Source organism: Antechinus flavipes, chromosome 6 (assembly GCF_016432865.1).
Source record: "Antechinus flavipes isolate AdamAnt ecotype Samford, QLD, Australia chromosome 6, AdamAnt_v2, whole genome shotgun sequence".
Lineage (NCBI taxonomy): Eukaryota > Metazoa > Chordata > Mammalia > Dasyuromorphia > Dasyuridae > Antechinus > Antechinus flavipes.
In genome coordinates, this window is record NC_067403.1 from 157565840 (window position 1) to 157588211 (window position 22372).

Sequence of the window (22372 nt, forward strand, 5' to 3'; positions counted from 1 at the left end):
AAAGGAAGAAAACAAGCTTGTTAACATTTTAGACCTAAATAGTTAGCTATAAATTTATTGCAGGAACCCTAACCACCAATACAACAGCTAGATATCTCAGTGAATAGAGAAGGGGGCCCAGAGTCTAGAAGAACTGAGTTCAAATCCAACCTCAGATGCTTTCTAATTTGAATTGGGGAAACAAAAACAACAAAAAAAGAGTCCATGTAACAGATGAACAAAGAAGAATGAAAAACAGTGGAACTCAACAATCTGGCACTCGATAAATCAGAAAACATGAATTAATTAGGAAAAAATCCAGAATTGATTTAAAAAATAAACTCCTGGAAAAAAAAGAAAGTATATTCAATCATTCTTATGGCACAATATTTCATTATACTCAAAAGCAATCTGTTAGAAATTAGACATAAACCAACCTTTCACACTATTTTCACACTTTTTTCAACTTTCAAACTATACTAACTTCAAAATGGATAAGTGTCAGGTGCGGTGCTAAGATGGGGATACAAAGACAAAGAAAAGGCAATCCTTGTGCTCCAGTGAGTTCATAACCTAATTCAGGAGACGACATACAAGAGATTATTTACAAACTGAAACTAGAATAAACCAGAAATAATCAACAGAGGAAAGACAAGAGAATTAAAAGCACAGGAAAGGCTTCCTGTCAATGATGAGATTGAAGGATTTCAGGAAGCAAGATGAGGAGGGGGAGCATTCCAGGCATGAGGGATAATCAAGGAAAATGACTGGAGTTGGGAGATAGTGTTTTGTTTGAAGAACAGAGCCAATGTTACTGAAGAGAAAAGTATGGTAGAGAAACTAGAGGAGCAAATTTTATGAAGAGTTTTAAATGTCAAACAAGATTTTATACTTTATCCTAGAAATAATAGGGACCTGCAGTTTATAGCGTAGGTGAGGTGACATGGTTAAACCAGAACTATATAGGAAGATTGCTTTGACAGTTGAATAGAAGAGACTGGGGAGGTCAGAGCTTTGACTCAAGGAAATCAATCAAAGGCTACTGAGGATAGTCCAGGTGTTCATTGCTAAGAACCAGTACCACAGTGGGGTGGGGGGCAGCGTCAAAGGAATGGGAATATATTTGAGAGACATTACAAAGGAAAACTCAACGGTTCTTCGAAACAGATTGGATACAGAGAGTGAATGGGCCAAGAAGTGCATGATTACACCCAGGTTTGGAAATGGGCAGGGTTTGTAAGAAAAATATGAAGTTCAGTTTTTGATATGCTTTATTTAATATGTCCATATGACATCATGATATCAGATAGGCAATTAAAATTGGAGATCACCAGAGAGAGTAGAACTAGATAAGTAGATTTGAGAATCATTAATATAGAGAAAACGCAGTTGATGAAATCATCAAGTGAAACAGGATTTGAAAAAATGTGCAAGATCCACTGAAGAAGACAGGTTAAAAGGTTGTCTTTTTGCCAGGAGAGGGGCAATTGAGAGCTTCTGACATAAATTTGTGCAGTTAGTTAGCAGGTTTTTATGATTTTATCCAGCTTTCTTCAGAAACATATGTGTAGAAGTGAAAGCAGCAATCCAAGACAAAGGCTTGATAAGATGAATGACCTGAAAAGGGGTCAAAGGACTCAAGTGAAAGCGACAATGTAGAATTGAACACCAAAGAGTCAAGATGGAGAAAGGAAGAAGATATATCTGGTGCAGGTGGCCCGGGAGAGAACATTAGGGTTGGTGGTCATGGTTACGTATGAAGAAGGCGGTTTGGGGCTGCACAGCAGAGAGTGAAATAATGACTAAGTACTTGAGAATTTCAGAGCTCCTGAAGAAAGATGTGGAGCATCTGTGGGTAATGGGCAGGACTACTTTGTGTGTGGCCGCCAAGTTCGGGTGATGTATCAAGTGAAAAGAGCAAACTGAGGCAGTGGAAAGTTAGTGTACTTGGGTGGGTGGGAGAGAGGTTCCTAGATAAGCGTGTTGACGTCCTAGTACAAGGAGAGGAGGTGGGAGGAATAAGCCAGGAGGCGGCAGATGTGGACCAAGTGAACCTCAAAGGAGCAGAGGTAACGGGGGACGAGGTGAGGTCATGACTTGCATCTGCAGGGCCTTACACAACTGCCAGAAGAGACTCCGGCCCCGGGATCCCCTGGAGTGTGAAGGAGCGAAGCTCGGCCGCCTCCCCCGCATCCTCCCGCGAGCCCAGGGGCTCCTTACCTCGGGGAGCTCCAGGCTCTCGCTCCTCCGGCGCCTCCTCCCGTCTGTCCCCTCCTCCTCCTGCTCCTTGGCCGGCTCTAGCGGGCCAGCGGCCGCGGTGTCCCCCAAACTACGGCGGCTCCTCTTACGGGTAGATACTCGCCTGCGAATAACAGAGCCCGAGTCCTCCATGCCCTGATGGCGCGGCAGCAGGGCTTCGGGAGCAGAGCCGGAGAGGCTCCGCCTGGTTGCAGGGGAAGCAAAGGGTGACACTCACACCCAGGGCTCAGAGATCTACCTACCGGATCCCCGGCCGCCACGGCCGGAGCCCGCGCATGCTCAGAGGTGGGTAAGTAGTTTCTGACCACCTCTCATTCAATTTTGGAAAACTAGGGGAAAAAATTCCTACACATGTGCAGTAGGGGCTTAATCACGTCATCAACTCCAGCCTTCTCCGCCGACCATTTTGCTCAGAGAATAATTATGTCCGGTTTTGGGCCCCCGCTAAGTAAACCGTGAACCGGAAGGGATATTTTTTTTTTTTTTTTTTTGAGTGAGGTCGGGAAGATTATTAGGTTTGCCATGGCGGTCTCAATTGGTTTACTTGCGCTTGGGAGGGAGAAGATAATGCTGCGTTTAGGAAGTGCTTGCATTGGCCGCGCTTGCCGCGGGGTTCAGCCTGGTAAGCGCACTCTCCCTCAGCTTTTTTGATCTCTTGCAACATCGGGAGCTGCAGTCTCGAGGGTTCGGGGGAAGGAGTGACCCAGCAGTCAAGGCTTACCTCTAAGCAACTTCTCTACTAGTAAGCCCGGGCCGTTCCTTCCCCATTAGTCAGTCATTCAGTCAACTAGCATTAAGCGTTTGCCACGTTCCCGGCGTCGTTTTAGCGCCGAAGACGGAGGCAGTTCTGTGGGGCAGTGCATAGAGCATGGGACCGAGTTAAAAGATCCGAGTTTAAATTCAGCTTCAGACGCTTACAGATGTGTGACCTCGGATGAGTCACAACCAGTCTACTTTTGTTTCCTCGTCTGCGAAATGGATATAATAACAAAATCTGCCTTCCAGGTTGTTGGATTAGCTGAGCAGTCTGTAAAACAGCTAGCGCATGTTAGGGCCTTAACACATACGTAATTTTTCTGGGTCCCCACCTCCTCCCCCTTATGTTCTTTTAAGGGAGGAACTAGTTGTTTGCTTATTGGTCTCTGTAGTAACAGTCTAATAGACACTTGGAGAATTGAAAGCCCCATGAACCTTTTTTTGTGCTGTGTGGCGCACACATAGGCCCCTCAGGGCTTCTTCCCATCCCTTCGTACCATGCCAATCTTTTTCCCGTTTCTCCCGGGTCGGACACCTTTCTGCGACGGCCCATCTTCACCTCCCGGCTTCCCTGACAGCCTCCCAGCGCCTCTTACACCGCGCCTGGTGGAGAAAGGCTTTCTTCATCAAATGTCTATTCTCGCGCCTTTCCTCCATAATCATTTACACTAGGTATTTCACACGTCATCTTTCCCATCAGATTGCCAACAGCTGGAAAGCAGGGGCTGTCCTTTGTCTTTCTCGGTCTCTGCGGACTTCAGCGCACCTCCGACAACACAGTGGGCCTTGCAAGTTCATCCACTGATGGCTTCCCGAAGCCCGCACCAGGACCACAATACTAAGCGATGCAATCAAGTTGATCTTACCCCCTTTTATTTTAATCTCATCATTTGTCCCTTATATAACAAACTGGCATGAATTTAATTCAGGCTAGGTTACCTTATCTCTGAACTGTGCAAATTCTAAGAAGTAGCTGGGAGGGGGGAGGGGAGAATTTTTTCCTGCATTAGGACCAAAATGGGACCTCCCAAAAAAGAGGGTGCACTTGAATTCACATTTTTAATTTATTTGGCATATAAGAGGCTTGCTCTACTTGCTAAAATAGTTGTAAAACAATAAGACTTTTCCTCTTTTTGGCAAAAAAAAACCAAAATCACTAAAGATGTAAACAATTGATTTTTTTCTGTTTTCTGTTTAGTTACAGTGCTTTGGAGAAGTTGTTCCCAGTATAAACAGGTGGCCAATAATGAAGACCTGGTAAGAAAGATTGCTGAACATGTTTAACATATATTGGACTACTTGCAGTCTGGGGGAAGAAGAAAAATTTGGAACACAAGATTTTGCAAGGGTGAATGTTAAAAACTATTTTCGCATGTATTTTGAAAATAAAAGGCCATTGCTTTTTAAAAAATTGCTAAATTTCAAGTTCCTGTGGCTTTTGTAGATGGGATTGGACTCTCCCACCAGTCACAGGAAACTAAATTTTTAAAAAATCCTTTGTAACAAACTAGTTCTCACTATGTTGTGTCATTTCTTAAGCTTTCTTGGAAGTATAAATGAGGATTATGTGGAAATGTCCATGTTAATTTTTTTCTCTAAATGATTAGATGTAAAATTATTAGCAAAAATACTTATTGCTGAAATTTTTAAGTATGAAAGTATGCCTTTCTTGATTTTACTCCAAATATTTCCTCTCTCTTAAGCTTCCACCATATTTTCAGTTCAACTAACATTTTTAAGCACCATGTGCAAGATTATGTGCTAGGTACATAAATTCAGGGTTTCTTAAATTTTTCCACTCTCTTCTCCTTTTCACCTGAGAAAATTTTCCATGATCCCAGGTATATACATATATAAGATAGGTATACAAATCAATGTTTATTTAAAGATAATAAATCAAAATGATCACAAGATATAATGGGAATACCACATATTTAGAGGCATTAGGCAAATTAATTTCAGAAATTACTGATTCAGATTGTGCCTGATACTTTTCAACTTTGTCAACTTTTTCACTTAATTGCTATAGGATTTCTGCTTTCTCATTTGTAAAATGGGGACAATAATACTTTACTAAGATTTTTTAAATTTTTCAAAAGGTAGTTATAAAACTCAGAAAAGATAATGCATATAAAGTGTTTTCCAAATCATTTAACTGCTATCTATATAGATGCCACTGAATTATAATTTTAAGAGATTCTTTTTCTTCCTCTTCCATACAAATCTAGCCAGTTCCAATGGAAAATCCATACAAGGAACCAAACAAAAAATGTATTTTGTGTGGAAAACCTGTAGATTATAAGAATGTACAGGTAAGGCTTGAATTTATTACCATTGGTGCTTGAATGTGGGACTTTGCTGTCCGATAGTTGTTTAAAATTTTTTAAAATATTTTTTAAAATGGGAGTTTAATTGTAAAACTCTTAAATGTGAGGCCACTTACAGTGCTTATACCTGCAATATCTGTTCATTTAATTTTAATTAACTGGAATTGCCAAATTATAGCAGTCATCCAGAGAAGTAAGCAAAAAAGGCTTAATAGATATAAAGCTCATGTCACTTACTATTATATACTAATTTCTAACCAAGTTTATTTCTTGACAGATAGCTGATTAGAATGAACAAATTATATAAGATAGAAGAACTGTACAGCTAGCAAGGAAATGTATAAAGTAATGGTGAGGAGGAGAAAAAAAAAACTTTAATATGTTGACATGAAAACTTTTAAATTTACTGGTATATGGAGCCCTCCCCCCCTAGATAAATGATAATTCATAATGGTAATGGATCATTGCATAAACTTATATTCACTATTCTTTGTATAATGAGGCAGAAGCATAAATAATTTTTGAATGCATTTTTATTCTTTTTCTCCTTATATTCTAAAAAAGCATTACATTTGTGTAACAGAACATTTGTGTAAAACCAGTACACTTTACAACATATGCTATATAACACCTCTACAATCACGCCTCTCAGTTGAGGAAATTTGTTTCACCATGAGGATTTTAGGACTAAGGTTAAAGATGAACATGCAAAAGGAAAACTTTTTAGAAACGTGGTACTTAAGAGGAGGTAAACTTATTTCCTTCACTGATGATAATTCTAAGCATATTTTTTAAATGGAGATTTCATAGGAACACTTAAAACTTCAAGCTCATGTTGTTAGTAATTGGACTTAGTATTTCTTAAAAGATATTTGTATCCTCTCCAAAAATATCATAAGTGTATGATTGTGTCAGACCTCAGACTTTTCAATGGATTTAGAAATCAACACAACCTGGGCCAAGGTTTCAGTACTGCTGTTTCCTAGCTCTATTGTTGTGACACTGAGCATACCTTTTTAAAACCCTATCTTTAAAATGGGAAAAACATACCTACCTGAAAGTGTTAAGGCAACATTTTTACCATGTAAATGTGAATTGGCATTATAATACTGAAGAAAAATAATTTAAAGACTTTTAAAAAGTTGTTTATCAGTGTGGAAATATGTATAGAAGAATTGAACATGTTTAGTATATATTGGATTACTTGCCATGGAAGGAAGGAAAAAAATACAAGATTTTGCAAGAGCAAGTGCTGAAAACTGAATATATTTTGAAAAGAAAAAGCTTAAACATTATTTTGAATGTAACTGGGGGGAAAATTAAAAAACAGTGAACAACAAAAAAGTCGTTTATCAGTTTAAATTACTACTAATTTTGATTTTTGTTTATAAAACTATCAACAGCTTTTGTCTCAGTTTATTTCTCCATTCACTGGATGCATTTATGGAAGACACATAACAGGTATTTACATTAAAGCCTATTTGTGAATATTTTAATGTGTAAATGATTTGAAACCAATTTTAGTTTTATATTTAAGAAAATTAGCTATTTTCTAATTAACTGGTGAATAGATATTACAGGTTAGGCAAAGTAGCTGAATTTGGGGCAGTTAAGGCTAAATTAACTATTTTGGTACACTCTCCAAAGCATAAAAGATGGGAAATTTTGAAAGTAGTTTTTCTTTTAAAGCAAAGTTTCTTGTTTAGAAGTATATTTTAAGCATCCTAGGAACTTTTATGTAAGCATTAACTTTTTCTGTTTGGAATGAAATTAATGAAAATATTTTTCATTTATAGGCTTATGTGGGAAAAAACAGAGAGAGATTACAAAGGCTATTAAGCGGGCTCAGATAATGGGTAAGTATTAGTGAATATTTACTATCCAATGTTTTTTACCCCATCATACATTTTATTATGTGTTTTTTTGGCAACTGTCAAATTATTGGACATCCAGTTTTCACTTATTTTTTTAAATGATGCTATGAATATTTTTCACATAATATTTTCTGACTTTCATTAATCTCCTTGAAATATAATCCCACAAGTGGGATTTTGGATCAAAGAAAGTGATTAAGTCACTTTTCTTAAATAATTCCAAAAATTCACAAAAACATTTGGGCTGTTCTACCAGCAATGAAGTAAGCATATTTGTCTTCTGACAGGTTCTCATCCAACACTAAATTTCACCTTTTTCTGCTATTCTTGGTTTGTATTTCTTCCTTTGCAGACACTTATCTTCTCTAACCACTAATCTATTGAGGGAATGGCTCTTAATTTGTTTGCTCTAGATTTTGTCAGACTATAAAAGCTTGTATTATGCATTTAAAATATTTATAATTTTTGTACAAATTACAGTGAAAAACTTAAAACAAATTATCTTTTTTGCAGGATTTATGCCAGTTACTTACAAGGATCCTGCCTATCTGAAAGATCCCAAAATTTGTAACATCAAATATTGAGAAAAAAGCTAGTATCAATAAAACTTAATTGACAGATTATGTGTACTATCATTTCAATTCTAAAAACGTTTCCTGAATGCAGAGGACCTGGCCTGTTTCTGCATTGAGTTCTTTGGGCTTCAGTTTCCTCATCTGCAAAAGAGGCTGGAAAAAAATGATTTCCAAGGAACTGTAAGGCTCTTTCTTATCTGAAATAATTTTCACTCTTGTGGTAAAAAATTTAAAACTTAGCTGAACTGATATTCAGCTACTGTAGATGTGAACATGGGTTCTTGGTTCTACCAGCAGATCTCATGATTCTACAGGGAAAGTGAGGGAGGCGAATTATATATACACACACTAAACCAGAGGAATTGTTTGTTAGTTTTAAACTAAACCCTTTAGAATTTTAACTGAAATTTGTTCAAACATCGGGGTGGACTTCAAAAACAAGTATCATTCTTTCATATCATGACAGATATCCCAAAAAAATTTTTGACACTAAAGAACTTTAATTTCTAGTGAGAGAAAAAAACATACGAAGAGACACAGAAGCAAACTTCTTCATTGGGGACTATTGTAGACTTTAGGAATGACCAATCTGAAAGCTGATTTAAGCACATGAAAATGTATGCAGTGAAAACTTGAGTTAAATATGAAATTTCACTAAATTGGCCTTTATTTCTTACACCAAATTTTTAAAAGCTTCAGGTTTTAGAATTTTTTTTAATGAAATATTTTATCTACAAAGTGGATTAACAGTTTCCATAAAAGTTTTTATTTACAAACACTAAGAAACAACTTGGAAAAAGACTAGTAGTTTTTTATTTACTCCTAGAGTACTATAATAAAACTTATCACATTCCTAAATTTCCAAAATACTTTATATGAAGCAATACTTTGGAAAATTATTATATATAACTTATTAAGTTATAATCATTTTCCAAAGTATTGCTTCATATAAAGTATGTGAATGTTTTCCACTCTGTGGCCTTTTGATCAGTCTGGTCAATCACAAAAATCGTTTGAAAGATCAGAAAGTTGGCGACTCTGGATATTCAATACCATCCTTCAATTTCTCAGCATCTTCATCCGTTTCTGTACTGCTTGTCAGTTCTTTTTCCTGTTGACTGTTTTCATGATCTCTTTTAAGACACTGATTATGAATTTCTAACAATCGTACTTTCTTGACTGGGCTTTGGCTCTCTAAGTCAAGAGATTTACGCTTAATTCCACATTTTGTTTCATCATCTTCTGGAAAATCAGGGCTTTCTAGCATCAGAGTTAATTCATTTACCAGATGAAGTTTATGGTCAGTGTTACAAGAGTTTCTAGAAACCTGCCTGCCTTTCAAACAAACAACACAGGAATGAAGAAGTTCACAAGTTGGGAAAAATTTCCTTAAAGCTTGACAGAGAAGAACATTCTCTTCTGGTTCCAGGTCAGGGCTTCTTACTGCTAAATCAAATAATGCAATTTTATTATTCAACATTATGTAAAAGTTCAGACTGACCTGGGATGTCAGGATCTAGGGCCTCTCATACCTTGTTTGATCTAAGAGTCCAATTTCAAAATTTTATCCATAATAATATTTCTTAGGATATTCAGCAGGATTAGGTTAAATTTGCCAAAGCTGATCTCCTAAACCACAATTGAAGAAAGGGTCCTTTTCATTTAGCAAAAACTAACCAGAGATTACTATGTCAATTTTGTTAAAGTGAAAATTAGGTAAAAATTCAGTGACACCATTAAAAACAGTAGAATGGTGTGCACTATAACTAGTTATGACAGGATAGTCAAGCTATTATTATTATTTTTTGATAAAACTGGGAGCGCACGGGTTGTTTGTAAAAGTAACAAGTTTTTGTCAATCTGAAAGTGCTGCTAGGTGAGTGAATTATTATGGATATCCTTAAATGGCAGCTCTAAAAGAATTATATGATAAAAGTGTAAGGATTATTAACTTTTCTTTTTTACCTGATGCTAGAGCCTTTGCTCTCTTCCTTTTTGCAAGTTCTTCTTTTAGATGATTTATATCCTTTATTAATTTTTCTACTAACTGCTCACTGTCTAATACTTGAGTGCATATTTCCTACAAAAGAAAATCAGTTTAATTATACAGATAATATTCCAATTCATAATACATTAATAGCTTATACTAAGTAAAAGGAATTCTACTGGATAGAAGAACAGGGCAACATAAATTCTAACACTTCCTGAATTGTATCATCTATTATTTCCAAATCTAGAATAATCTTTAAAGATTTGAAATAATTACCTTTAATTCATCCTGTAAGGTGGTATACAGTTCATTTATCTTCTGAACCTCTTTTAAAGTGCCATCTTCATTAAAAAATTCTGACCTGTTGGTGAAAGATAAAAGATTTCCTTTTATATAACTGTATATTACATTATAAATATAATTTATCTGCAAAATGAAAATTTGATGGATATGATATAGGACCCTTGAATGTCAATTTCACGAATCAGTATGAAGGAAGTAGAGTACAATTTTTTTTTTTTTTTAATTTAAAGGAAAAGTAAGAAAGACGTGAAATATGTTGTAGGGTTGAAAGATTTTTTTTTTAGGATGAAATCGAAGAGAAGGCAAGAGAATCTAAATTCTTAAAAGAATCTTAAACTCTTAAAAGATAAATGATGGAACATCGTCCTAGAAGAATGATGATAGAAAGTCAGATAGTATTATGCAGAATTAGCAGAATTTTTAAAGAGAAAGACCACCTCTTTCTTTCAGATCATCAAAGAAAGAAGTGATGAAGATCAGGAAGCTCATAGTGAATGGGTTTTTATCAATATGATAGATAGTAAAGATCTTTGGAGGTTGAAAAGGGGATGAAAGCCAATTTGAGAAAGAAAGGAAAAAGTTTGGGCTAGCCATTTGGGAAAGAATGGAATTACAAAAGTAGAAGCTCCAGTCATAAGCTATATTCCCCAGCAAGCCCCAGATCCAAGTTTAGAGATACCATGAGGCTCTTGGTGCTTTTCAAATACCTTGGACAAATTGAATATATAACATGTTTCCTCATTTATGTACTGTAGGATAGGCAATGAAAGAGGAATAAAAGGATTACAAAGTATGAGGACCTGATGAAAGTATTAAATTATAATTGTCAGACTATATGCAAAGTGACTTTAGCTTTAAAATTAATTCGTTTTTAATCTTTTAAATTTAATGATACAAAAAAATTATGACTTACCCCCAACCCCCATCCTCAAGAAAATGAGTATATTTGAACAGTCAGTGGCTGAAGAACCATCTTACCTATGTGCACGGACTGTTCGGCCAAAGGCAGTAGATATGTAGGAACCTGACATAGTTTTATATCCCTGCAGCTCAGATGTTCCCAAGTTGGTGACCACTAACGGCACTTTATGGAAAACTCTAAAAAAACATTTTTGATATGAATTTATAGAAAAGTTGAAAATTAGCAGTGGTACTTTATTATTTTCATTTTCTATTCTTAGCAGACCACCCTGCACAAATGAGACAGACAAATATCTTCTAATATTTGTTTTTTTTTTTTTAATTACTCCTCTAAAACAAATCCAATTTATAAGCAATTACTTTTATCTATAACAACTATCAATTATTTTAATATTAAAAACACTTGATGCTTTATATGGGTTAGTTCACTTAAAATGAAATACTACTATAATTAGGCATAACCAATATTTGGCATAAGCTATTTTCCATTCATTGGGAAAAAAAAACTCAGCCATCAAGTCAATGTATTTTTGACAAATTTTTATGCTACATGGTAAAAGTATCACTTTAACATGAAATAGTATTACTCATATTAGTATCATTAAGTAAAGGAGAAATTTGTGATTTTCTTCCTAATATTTCAGGGATTACTATGACCCTTTTTGTGAAAGGAAAGGCTCATCTCACATAAATCCTTGCATAAAATGTTGTTATATCAATTTATACATCTGTATAAGATATTTAAGAACTAAATATTGAAAAATTACAGTACATCCTGAACTTTACTAGCTAATACAAATAAATATGTGCCAACAACTTACCCTTCCTGAGGTCTATGTAATGCATGATCCAACCTATGAGTAGAGAAGCTTTCTGTGGTTATGCTTGGTGTTAGTAACAAAAAAACAAGTTCTTGATTTGAAAGACATTTTTGTAAATTTTTGTGAAGAATCTTCTCTCGAAATGTCATCATTTGATCTGAATTACGCCTGAATTTGTACCATCCAATAACATTCTAAGAGGGGGAGAATAAAATATCACTATTAATATTGTACTACCATAACGAGACAAAAAAATAAAACATTGAAAATAGCAATCACCATTTAGAAAAACTCTTGACAAGCTTAAGGATTTATAAATATACATTTTGTACAATCCAAAAATGTAAAGTATTGGTTTGTACTTAAAATATTCTTGTGCATTTTTTGGGTTTTACTAAAAAAAAATTTTGAGAAAAGGATTTTGCTATTTCTGATATGAAACCTAAACTTTAATTTTTTGACATCATTTAAAAATGATTAATGCAAATGAGTTTAAAAGGTAAAATTCTCTATCAGTTAACCAAAAATGTTTATTCATAAGAATAAATCAGAATATTGATAGACTGCCCTGATAAGACCAAAAAGATATTCTGCTCAGTTTTAGAACTACATTTTAGAAAGGTTATTGATAAGCAGAAGGATGTCCAGAATAGGGAAACCAGGATGATGAAACGTCAAGTTCATAATATAAGGATTATTTGAAGGAACTTGAAATCCTTTGCCAGAAAAAAGATAAGGTTTAATAGAGATAGCTACCTTCTTCAAGTATTTTAAAAGCTGTCCTCTGGAGAAAGGATCAGACTTGTTCTGTGTAGTCTCAAAGGGTAGAATTATAAGCAAGTTGATTTACGTAAGAAAAAATTTCTTAACATAGTTTTCCAAAAGTAGGTTTCCTTGGGTGTTTGGGGTAAAAAAGGATTTAGTTAATTTCCCTTACTTGAGGTAGTTAAGCAAAATTTTGACCAATATTTAAAGATCCTCTTTTTCAGAAGCCATCTGACCTAATCCTCTCCTTTTGAAGATGAGGAAACATACTTAGGGAGGTAAAATGACTTGCCCAAGGTCAACAGTTTAGAAGACTAATTTGACCCAGGTCCTCTGACTCTGGAATCAGTGCTCTTCCTACTAAAGGGGGAATCTTTCAGGCTTAGAATTTTCTTTTGAGTTCTAGCAGAACTCTCAAATTCTGCGATAAGGAGCCTGTCACTCAGATCTGGAAAGAATTTAGAGCTTGTTTGCTTCTCTACCCTCCCACTAGAGGCAATTGAGGTTAAGTGGTTTGTCCAAGGTCACACAACTAGGAAGTGTTAAGTGTCTGAAGTCGCATTTGAACTTGGGTCCTCCTGACTTCAGGGCTGGTGTTTGATCTACTGCACCACCTAGCTGCCCTAGAGCTTACTTTTTTTTTTTTTTAAAGGATTTTTGGGTACATTTTATCTTCCTTTGACATATGAGAAAACAGGCTGAGAGAAGCCCATTGACTTTCCTATAGCCCTACACTAACTTGCCTTTCATCTTTTTTCCCCCACCCAACTTGGAGGATAATATGAAGATTTTTAAAGTTATATATGCAAAGTTAATAAGACTTTTTTTACTCTTGTTAGAAACACACAAAAAATCAAATAATTACAGAAGTGAGTCACAGAGATAGAATGAGTCCCAACCTTTTTGCAGCATGAAATGATTTTCTTCAGCGCCTGCTCATTTACTTCACCTATTGAGTTATAAAAGCTAAAAAGAGGCAGATGAAAATATATTTCAATTGAAATTCCTTTATAAAGAATCCCCTCAATGCCAGTATCATATTGCAATTGGTCCTAACCAAAGTACCTCAATCCAAAGCAACAAGTATCAATGTGCCAGCTAAGTTAACAAGAAATATTGTCTGCCTTAACATTTTCCAGGGGTCCTCAAACTTTTTAAATACGGGTCCAGTTCACTGTCCCTCAGACTATTGGAAGGTCGGACTATAGTAAAAACAAAAACTCTGTTTATGGGCCTTTAAATAAAGAAACTTCATAGGCCTGGGTGAGGGGGATAAATATCCTCAGCTGCTGCGTCTGGCTTGCAGCCGTAGTTTGAGGACCCCTGTCTAGACCCTACCACACCTTATGAGCTTACATGACAAATGAGCTCTAAAATATATAAAAGATATTTTCTAAAAGTTTTCAAATAAAGTTGCTTAATTCCTAGTCTACCAGCTGTTATTCTCTTCTTTAAAAGAACATATCAAGAAATGTTTATTTTTAAAGTTATTATTCAAGTTATTTAAAGTTATTATTTGTTTTTATATCTTTTTTCCTATATTCCTTGTGCTACTTCCCCAAAAATCATCCCTGGCAACTGAATATTAAAAAAAAAAAAAAAAAGAGGGGAAAAAACCCCACAAATCTAAGATCAATTGAATCTGACAGTATATGCAGTATTTTATACCCACAGTCTACCACTTCTGCATGGGAGATCAAAGCCCACCTTTCTAGTCTTCTTTTACCTTACACAGCACCATATCCCGACTCATTAGTCCGGTGGTACTATTACTCCATCTTCCAACTCCAAGCACTTTCACTGGCTATTCTCCCATGAACAGAATATTTTCTCTCCTGATCTGTCTCCTAGACTCTCTCAAGTCCTAACTACAGTCCTATCTTCAGGAAGCTAGCATCTCACCTCTATTGATTATTTCCAATATATTCAGTGTATGTCTTGTTTGTAATTAGATAAAACTTTCATGTCTCCTAATTAGACTTTGAGCTCCTTGAGGATACAGACTATTTTTTCCTTTCTCCATATTCGTAGAACTTAGCACAGTGCCCAGCAAATAATAAATGATTATATTGATTGAAATCTCCTTTTGGATATCAGAGATAAAAGAAAATTTCTAAGTATTTTTTATTACAAATTTTGCCTATTGAGAGCACACGTGATAGTTTTGTGCAACATATATAAAACTTTCTTATCAGAAGTACTTATTTCAAACATGTCTAATTATGACCTATACAGAACAACAACAACAAAAATAAATGAACTTATTGATTGGAAACTTCACATAACTAAGGAGTCCAAACTTCCTGAGTTGTGCAAAATGTTTGTAGAGAAAAATACTCTGAAAGATCCTGAGGTAGATCGAGATAGGGCAGAGAAGAAACACAAAGTACTCCAATGGCTGCCCTTTGACAAAAAGGACTATTAAAAGGATCCATTATAGTTGCTATTTTCTACATCTAACCTCACCAATCTATGGTTCCCTTGTTTTTGGCAACTCTAATATATTTTCATTCCTGATACACAACAGATTTTGAAATTGCTATTCATTATAGCTCAATATTTGATAAAAATCAGTATTTATTGGACTTGGAGGCAAGAAGAGCTAGTTGGGTTTATATTCTTCCTTGGATACTAGATATGTTACTGTGGCCAAGACACTTATGATTTATAAATAGGTGGGATTTTCCAGACCAATGAAATTCTAAATCTTTGAAGAAACAAAAGACTTGATCTGTCAGTCAATATAGTCAATAAGCATCAATTAAGAGCTGGGCCAACAACTATGCTAAGCCTGAGGATACAAGTTGAGAAAAAAAAAAAAAAAACAATCCCTCAAAGAGTTCAGAGCTCACATTCCAATGGCAAAGCAAACATGCAAAAATATTGTACACCTAAGTGGATGGGAGAAGTACAAAGATTCATTGAAGCAAATGGTGCATAAACACTGAAAAGTGCACTGAAAAGCATGAAGCTTCACTCTAGTTTTGACTTTCTCAATTGTGAATTCTGAGCAAAGTCACTAAAAATCTTCTTGGACATATTTCTTGACATAAGTGTTACTTTTTCCTACTTTCTTCAACATCTTTCCCCAACAGACCCGTAGCCTCCTTCTACAAGTACGATTTATGGCCCCTACAGTTGTACTTACAGGCATCTTTTAAGAACCTGAGCTTCTTGAAGGCAAGCACAGTCATTTTTATCTTTGTAATTTCCAGTGCAATTCGTGGCATGTAATAGGTGTTTAATAAATTATTCCTTGGTTTGCTTGATATAACCTAATCACAAACTACTGATCAGAATTCTTCACATGTTGTAACACTTACCTGAAAAGCTGATAGCATGGAATGTATCTTTGTATCTCTGAAAGGATAAGATGAGTATTTTTATGTTAGTTGAATTGAAATTCTTAACACTACAAGTAAAGATTACAAATATTTCCCAGATACAAACTTAGTCTACTATATTTTTCACTGAATTTCAAGATGTTCTTTCTCTACTTTCATATTTTAATAAAGCATTAGCATTAGTAAAATCTTTTATATATTCTTTATACCTATGTTCTTGGTTTATTAATACTAAATTCCATGCAAGAACTATTTTTTTATAATAATTAATAAACTTTAAACAATAAACTACATACTTTGTAATTTAGATGTATTGCTGCCTAGTGTAATACATAGAGGCCTAAACTTAGGTTCAGGTCCTGCCTTAGACACATTTTGGCCAAGTGACTCTTGGAATCTTATGGAACCTCTCAGTGCCCAAATAAATCTTTAAAACTCTAAGTTGTGCACTAATCACTGACTCAAATTGGTAGACAGAATTTCCTCATAGGGAAAGTACCCCTAAATTTACCAAACCATTAGTCTGGACTCCTCAAAAAATACATTAACTCTTCATTAAAGCAGAGATTAACTGAATAGGAAAAAAAAAAAACACCAACACTAACAGATGTCTAAAAGCTGAGATACATTATTCCCATGTCAAAAGCCAAATCAGATTTCAATAGAATATATTATCCTGGGGATGATTTTCTATAATTTAATAAATATTGATGCAAAAATCTTAAATAAAATATGAGCAAAAAGATTATAGAAAATCACCCCCAGGATAATACACTATGACCAAGTAGGATTTATACCAGGAATGCAGGGCTGGTTCAGGATATATAGGAATAGGAAAACTATTAACATAATTGACTGTATCAATAACCAAATTAACAAAAACTATATCATTATCTCTATAGATGCAGAAAAAGCATTTGATAAAATCCACCACCAATTCCTATTAGAAACACTAGAGAGTATAGGAATAAGTGGATTTTTCCTTAAAATGATCAATAGCATCTATTTAAATCCATCAAGCAAGCATCATATGTAATGGGGACAAACTAGAACCATTCCCAATAAGAGCAGGAGTGAAATAAGGCTGCCCACTATTACCATTAGTATTCAATATTGTATAAGAAATGCTAGCCTTGGTAAGAAAAGAAGAAAACGAGATTAAACGAATTAAAGTAGGTCATGAAGAAACCAAATTATCAATCTTTGTAGATGATATGATGGCATACCTAGAGAATCAACTAAAAAATTATTAGAAACAATTCACAATTTTAGCAAAGTTGCAGGATACAAAATAAATCCACGTAAATCATCGGCATTTTTATATATTATCAACAAAGTCCAGCAGCAAGAGATACAAAAAGAAATTCCTTTCAAATTAACTGTTGATAGTATAGAATTTGCCAAGGGAAAATCAGGAACTATATTTACACAATTACAAAACATTTTCCACACAAATAAAGTCAGATCTAATTAGATGGAAAAATATCAAGTGCTCATGGGTAGGCTAAGCAAATGTAATAAAGGTGACAATACTCTCTAAATTAACCTACTTATTTAGTGCCATACCAATCAAACTCCCAAGAAATTATTTTACAGATCTAGAAAAAATAGTAACAAAGTTCATTTGGAAGAACAAAAGGTCAAGAATTTCAAGGGAATTAATGAAAAAAATACTAATGAAGGTGGCCTAGCTGTGCCAGACCTAAAACTATATTATAAAGCAATGGTCATCAAAACTATTTGGTACGGCTAAGAAATAGAGTAGTCAATCAGTAGAATAGGTTAGGTTCACAGGACAAAATAGTCAATAATTATAGCAATCTAGTGTTTGACAAACCCAAAGACCCCAGTTTTGGGGATCAGAACTCACTATTGGACAAAAATTGCTGGGGAAATTGGAAACTAGTATGGAAGAAATTAGGCCTCAACCCACACCTAACACCACATACCAAGATAAGATCTAAATGGGTTCATGATTGAGACATAGAGAGTGATATTACAAGCATATTAGAAGAACATAGGATAGTTTACCTCTCAGATCTATGGAGAAGGAAGGAATCTGTGTCCAATGAAATTCATTACTGAACACCAGATAGATAATTTTGATTTATATTAAGTTAAAAAGTTTTTGTACAAACAAAACTAATGCAGACAAGATCAGAAGGGAAACAATAAATTGGGAAATCATTTTTACATTTAAGGATTCTGATAAAGGCCTCATTTACAAAATATATAGAGAATTGACTCAAATTAATCATTTGGTATTGGCTAAGGATCAGTGGAATAGGTTAAGGATACAATAGTTAATGACTATAGTAATCTATTATTTCATTAAACCCAAAGATTCCCAAAACTCCAAGAAAACACTTTTTGACTAAAACAGTTGAAACTCCATATATTTAACCTATATGAGATTGCTACCTGTCTTTAGGAAGGGAAAGGGAAGAAAAAAATTTTGGAACTCAAAAATTTATAAAAATGAATGCTAATGGCTATCTTTACATATAATTGGACAAATAAAACACTATTGAAAATTTTTTTTAAAGATTATATATGCAAAAAGTTTGATAAACATTAAAAACCTATATAAACATAAAAACATAATTAAAAAAAAGCATTTATCCACATCATTTTCAGGTCTGACATATAGGTAGACATATGATATACTCACCAATTGTATAAACAACTTCAACATCATTTAACTGAGAATCTGTAATGCTGTTCTTGGCTTCACCTTTCACTTCCCCAAGGAGAAAACCTTCCTATAGGATAGAAAAGAGAAGCAATATGTGAAATAAGCTAGCATTTACTATATCTTTACTAATTAATTCATTCCAAACCTAAGCATCTAACAATGGATACAAAAGGATATCCAAATACAAAAGAACATTTCATTTGGCCTACTTGAAAAGAGAGCAAAAATGGGTCAAGTAACAGGCAAAGACAATATATTAAAATAAATGGTATAGTTATTACAAAAATTGTGATAAGGGAAAGATTAATATGCACCGTATTACTGATGGTTATCATTAATTTTTTGCCCCCTAACCATGAGGATCCCCCAAAGTTCTGTCCTTAGAATGATCTGTCTCCTAAGGGTTCAAATATCATTTTTATACAGATGATTCATAAATACATTCATATCCAGCCCTAATCTTTCTCCAAAATTGCAGTCCCACATCACCAACTGTCTCTCTGGATATCTCAGGCTTAAGCACAATATATACCACACAAACCAAATAATCTTCCCCTTTGACCTTTCTGCAAATTCCCTATTCTGGAATAGGCAGAGACCATGAAATTCCCCAATTGAAAAAAGATCAATGGTAAAAGTGGGAAGTTTTGAAAAGCAGAAATCTAAATCATCAACAGCCATAAGGAAAATAAATGCTTCAAATCACCAAGTAGAGCAACAATAATTAAAGCAACTGAGAGTGCACCTCATACTCTACAGATAGGCAAAGATGATAAAATCTGAATGATGACAAATATGGGAGGAACTGCAGGAAAATAAGGAAACCGATTTGTTAGTGGTAGAGTTAACTACTTGAACAATTTATAAGCAATTTAGAACTATGCCCCCAAAGTTTTGAGACTTTGACCCAGAAGTAATAATCCTAAGGCCTATACTCACAAAAATATTCAAAAAGAAAAGGTGACAAACAAGAGGTATCTATCAAATAGATAATGACTAAACAAACTGTGATGGATATTGTGTTGTAAGAAATGAAGGTGGAGACTGAGAAACTTAGCAAGACTTATGAAGTGAATAAAATCAAGTGAATGATTAATACAAAACAGCACTGTAAAGAAAAATAATTTTGAAGAACTTCAATGCAATGTCCACCATTCCAAAGGACCAATATTGAAGCATGCTACCCACCTAGGCTGATACAGAATGAAACATATACATTTTTGGATATGGCCAAGCAGGTTGATTTTACTTAAGGGCTTTAAATTTAAGGGCTGGAGAAAATGCTAGTAAAATGAATAATAAAACTACAAATTCAACAAAAGGCTGTGGGGTGCAGTGCCACCCTCAATACTACAGATTTGCTGCCTAAATCGGACTAAGATGTAACTGGAAAATATTTAACAAAATAAATAAAAACACAGTAAAATATAGACCGTGTTAACGTCCATTGAATTGAGTATAAGCTCGGATGGGGATTCCCCTATCTCAGTTCAGAGGCCTCCGTTTGGTTAAGAGTTTAAACGCCATCAAGGCTCTGGAAATTCGGATGCGACCCGAGGTCACTTTCGTAGCTTGGAGAGGGGAAGGGTCAGGCTCGAGGTGTCCAGACCGCGGAGACACAACCCACTTAGATGGGGCCCAGGTAGAAGAGGGATGGATTCCTCGAACGCCAAACCCATTCCGGCGCACAGTACCCCGCACATAATAGGTCCTTTAAAAATGGGGGAGGGAAGGCAAATGAACAAGGCGAGGAGGCGGGCGGAGTCCCGCTCCTGGGGAGCTTCTCGCCTGGTGGGGGTGGGGCGCTATTCCCGCCCCTCCCCCGCTTGGCGCTCGCTCCCCCGGCCGTGGCCGTGACTCCTCGTGCACTCACCGTGTCGGCGTTGGAGTTAAGATGCTGGAAAGCGAGGGAGCCAAACACGAACCCCGAGAGCATTGCCGTCGTCTTCTCGCCCTCCATGCTAGCGTTCAGACCCGGGCCTCGGACGCCTTGTCGCCCCGCGCGCATGCGCTCCCTCCCCAACCAGCTGCCTCCGTCTCTTCCGTGCGCTTGCGCTAGCCTGTGAGCCCAGAGAGCTCAGGCTGGGAGCACCGAAGCGGAACGGGACCTAGAGCGCCCTCTGCCGGCGGAGATCTCCGCCTCTCGCAGCAAGAATTGCTTCAGCAGGCGCGTCCTCGCTATCCCGCGGAGCCTTTCTTTATGTCCCTCCCAGCCTTGGGCTTTTCCAGCTGTCTTTCCTGTAGTCAGCGAATTGCGTTTGCCAAACCACCAGGTGGAATACAAAAGGCTGCTGAGTAGTCATTCCTATTTTGCACTCGAGGTTTAGCGACCCGCCCCCAAAAGAAAACCGAAAGGTTGCCGGAGCCAGACCCTGATGGCCCGCTCAGCCAACCCCTGCACAAACCCTCTGCGGAATCTCACGGGTCGCCCGAGTTGTCCAAAACTGAGCTGAGCGAGCAGGTCTTGTGGCTCCCTTCCGAGCTTCTCCTTGGCGCCTGTTGGATGCTTTTCTCCGCATCTGCTCTAGGTCCCGTGACAGCCAGTAGTTCTCATCCAGGCAGTTAAACGCGAGCTTTCACAGCACACTGGCTTCTTGTCCATGACCCGGGACCATTAGCTGGAGTGACGAGCGACCAAGGGGGCTGGAGCCAACAAAAGATTGCGGGATAAGCAGGAATTTTGCACCGCAGCGTTCGGTTCATTCAGCTCCTGCAGTTATTTTATGCTTTAAAAGAATTAGTATCAACCACAACAGAGAAGCATTAATAATGAATTAATAATGAAATAATAACTTGAAATCGAACTCATTTGCATTTTGTTGTGATGCTAACGAAGTGATGGGAAGAAAGTCTAAAGTAGCTATGAAGTTAAATGTTTCCCCTATAATTATTTGGCACTCTTTATAATCATCAATTGCAATTAAGCATTAGTAATTTTAAGATATTTTGTAGATAAAATGCATCCTATTTATCCCCGATCTAATAAATATGAAAACAACTAGAAACTGTAGCTAATGAACTTAAAATTGAAATTATTAAAACTAGTCAATACCAGATCCAAGACTGGAAGAATATAATTTACCAACATCTTGCATTATGTGTACATTTTTCAAGTTCTTTTTATTCTAGTTAGGCAAAGAAGTTAACTAATATGAATTTGTTATGGGCCGGAACTTGAAACAAGGTGTTGACTCACTGGAATTGATAGAAGCAATGCTTGTGTGCATGGGTTTGCATCTTTTATGGAAAGCCAAGGTAGATGAAACTCTTTCAAGGACTTGAAAACCAGCATGGTGCCTGAATGTGGGACTGACATGATCCTGATTTCAGTGGAAAAGCCTCTGATCCTGATCCAGTGGAAAAGTCTTTTTGACCCAGAAATTAGAGTGAGTACAACAGAAATTTTGTTAAAGAGCTAAAATAGTATTTCAGTTAAAATGGGACAGATGTTTAGAAAACAGACTTCTGTTTCTGTTCAAGGAAAATGTTTAGAGAGCATTGTCAAGGTTATGAAAAACCGAGGTTTGATTATAATTTTGGAGCAGATCACTGAACTTTTAGAAATTGTAAAGTCCTTGGTTCTCTACGAAAAAAAGAATTGGATCCAAATGAGTGGAAATTAGTAGGAGAGCAACTAGGTGAATACTACAATTCTAAACCAAACTCAATTTCCAAAAATACACTTTATACATACAATTTAATACAACTGGCTTTAAGAAATTATGTAAGTGTTAGAATGAGGAAAAAGAAGAAAGAGCAGGAG

At 35.9% G+C, this 22372-nt stretch overlaps 3 protein-coding genes across 4 annotated transcripts in view; 1 reads left to right on the forward strand and 2 right to left on the reverse strand.

Moving 5' to 3' along the window:
• The window catches only part of HELQ (helicase, POLQ like), a 60033-nt gene extending 57663 nt beyond the window's left edge, over positions 1-2370 (reverse strand). The window contains exon 1 of the mRNA XM_051966236.1: positions 2200-2370. Within this exon, the coding sequence (XP_051822196.1) occupies positions 2200-2370 (171 nt within the window). The remainder of the gene's footprint in view (positions 1-2199) is intronic.
• MRPS18C (mitochondrial ribosomal protein S18C) lies at positions 2072-7816 on the forward strand. Its single transcript, XM_051966717.1, has 7 exons — positions 2072-2269; positions 2355-2523; positions 4193-4251; positions 5223-5306; positions 6725-6782; positions 7118-7177; positions 7709-7816. Exons 1-7 carry the CDS (start codon positions 2072-2074, stop codon positions 7777-7779), a joined length of 699 nt encoding a protein of 232 aa, XP_051822677.1. The 3' UTR covers positions 7780-7816.
• Positions 7817-8250: 434 nt separating this feature from the next.
• Positions 8251-20703, reverse strand: ABRAXAS1 (abraxas 1, BRCA1 A complex subunit). 2 transcript variants are annotated; one of them, XM_051966238.1, is made up of 9 exons: positions 20483-20703; positions 18586-18676; positions 15894-15930; positions 13470-13536; positions 11806-11999; positions 11042-11161; positions 10037-10121; positions 9736-9850; positions 8251-9213 (listed from the first exon to the last, which is right to left on the reverse strand). In XM_051966238.1, the coding sequence occupies exons 1-9, from the start codon at positions 20615-20617 to the stop codon at positions 8792-8794; spliced, it is 1266 nt and encodes a 421-aa protein (XP_051822198.1). In that variant the 5' UTR covers positions 20618-20703; the 3' UTR covers positions 8251-8791. The 2 variants fall into 2 exon arrangements, with proteins under 2 accessions (XP_051822198.1, XP_051822197.1); XM_051966237.1 differs by having other exon boundaries at positions 8251-9216; positions 20483-20701.
• Positions 20704-22372: the final 1669 nt, after the last annotated feature.

What these genes read in the sequence shown, in the direction of transcription:
- MRPS18C (XM_051966717.1), top strand. Translation starts at nt 2,072, where the DNA reads ATGACTTGCATCTGCAGGGCCTTACACAACTGCCAGAAGAGACTCCGG. An exon ending in TAGATTATAAGAATGTACAG is followed by an intron (nt 5,307 to 6,724) that starts GTAAGGCTTGAA and finishes AACTATCAACAG; the next exon opens with CTTTTGTCTCAGTTTATTTC. An exon ending in TAAGCGGGCTCAGATAATGG is followed by an intron (nt 7,178 to 7,708) that starts GTAAGTATTAGT and finishes TCTTTTTTGCAG; the next exon opens with GATTTATGCCAGTTACTTAC.
- ABRAXAS1 (XM_051966237.1), bottom strand. Translation starts at nt 20,617, where the DNA reads ATGCGCGCGGGGCGACAAGGCGTCCGAGGCCCGGGTCTGAACGCTAGC. An exon ending in CGAACAGTCCGTGCACATAG is followed by an intron (nt 10,122 to 11,041) that starts GTAAGATGGTTC and finishes TTTCACCAACAG; the next exon opens with GTCAGAATTTTTTAATGAAG. An exon ending in CCTTACAGGATGAATTAAAG is followed by an intron (nt 9,851 to 10,036) that starts GTAATTATTTCA and finishes TTTCTTTTGTAG; the next exon opens with GAAATATGCACTCAAGTATT.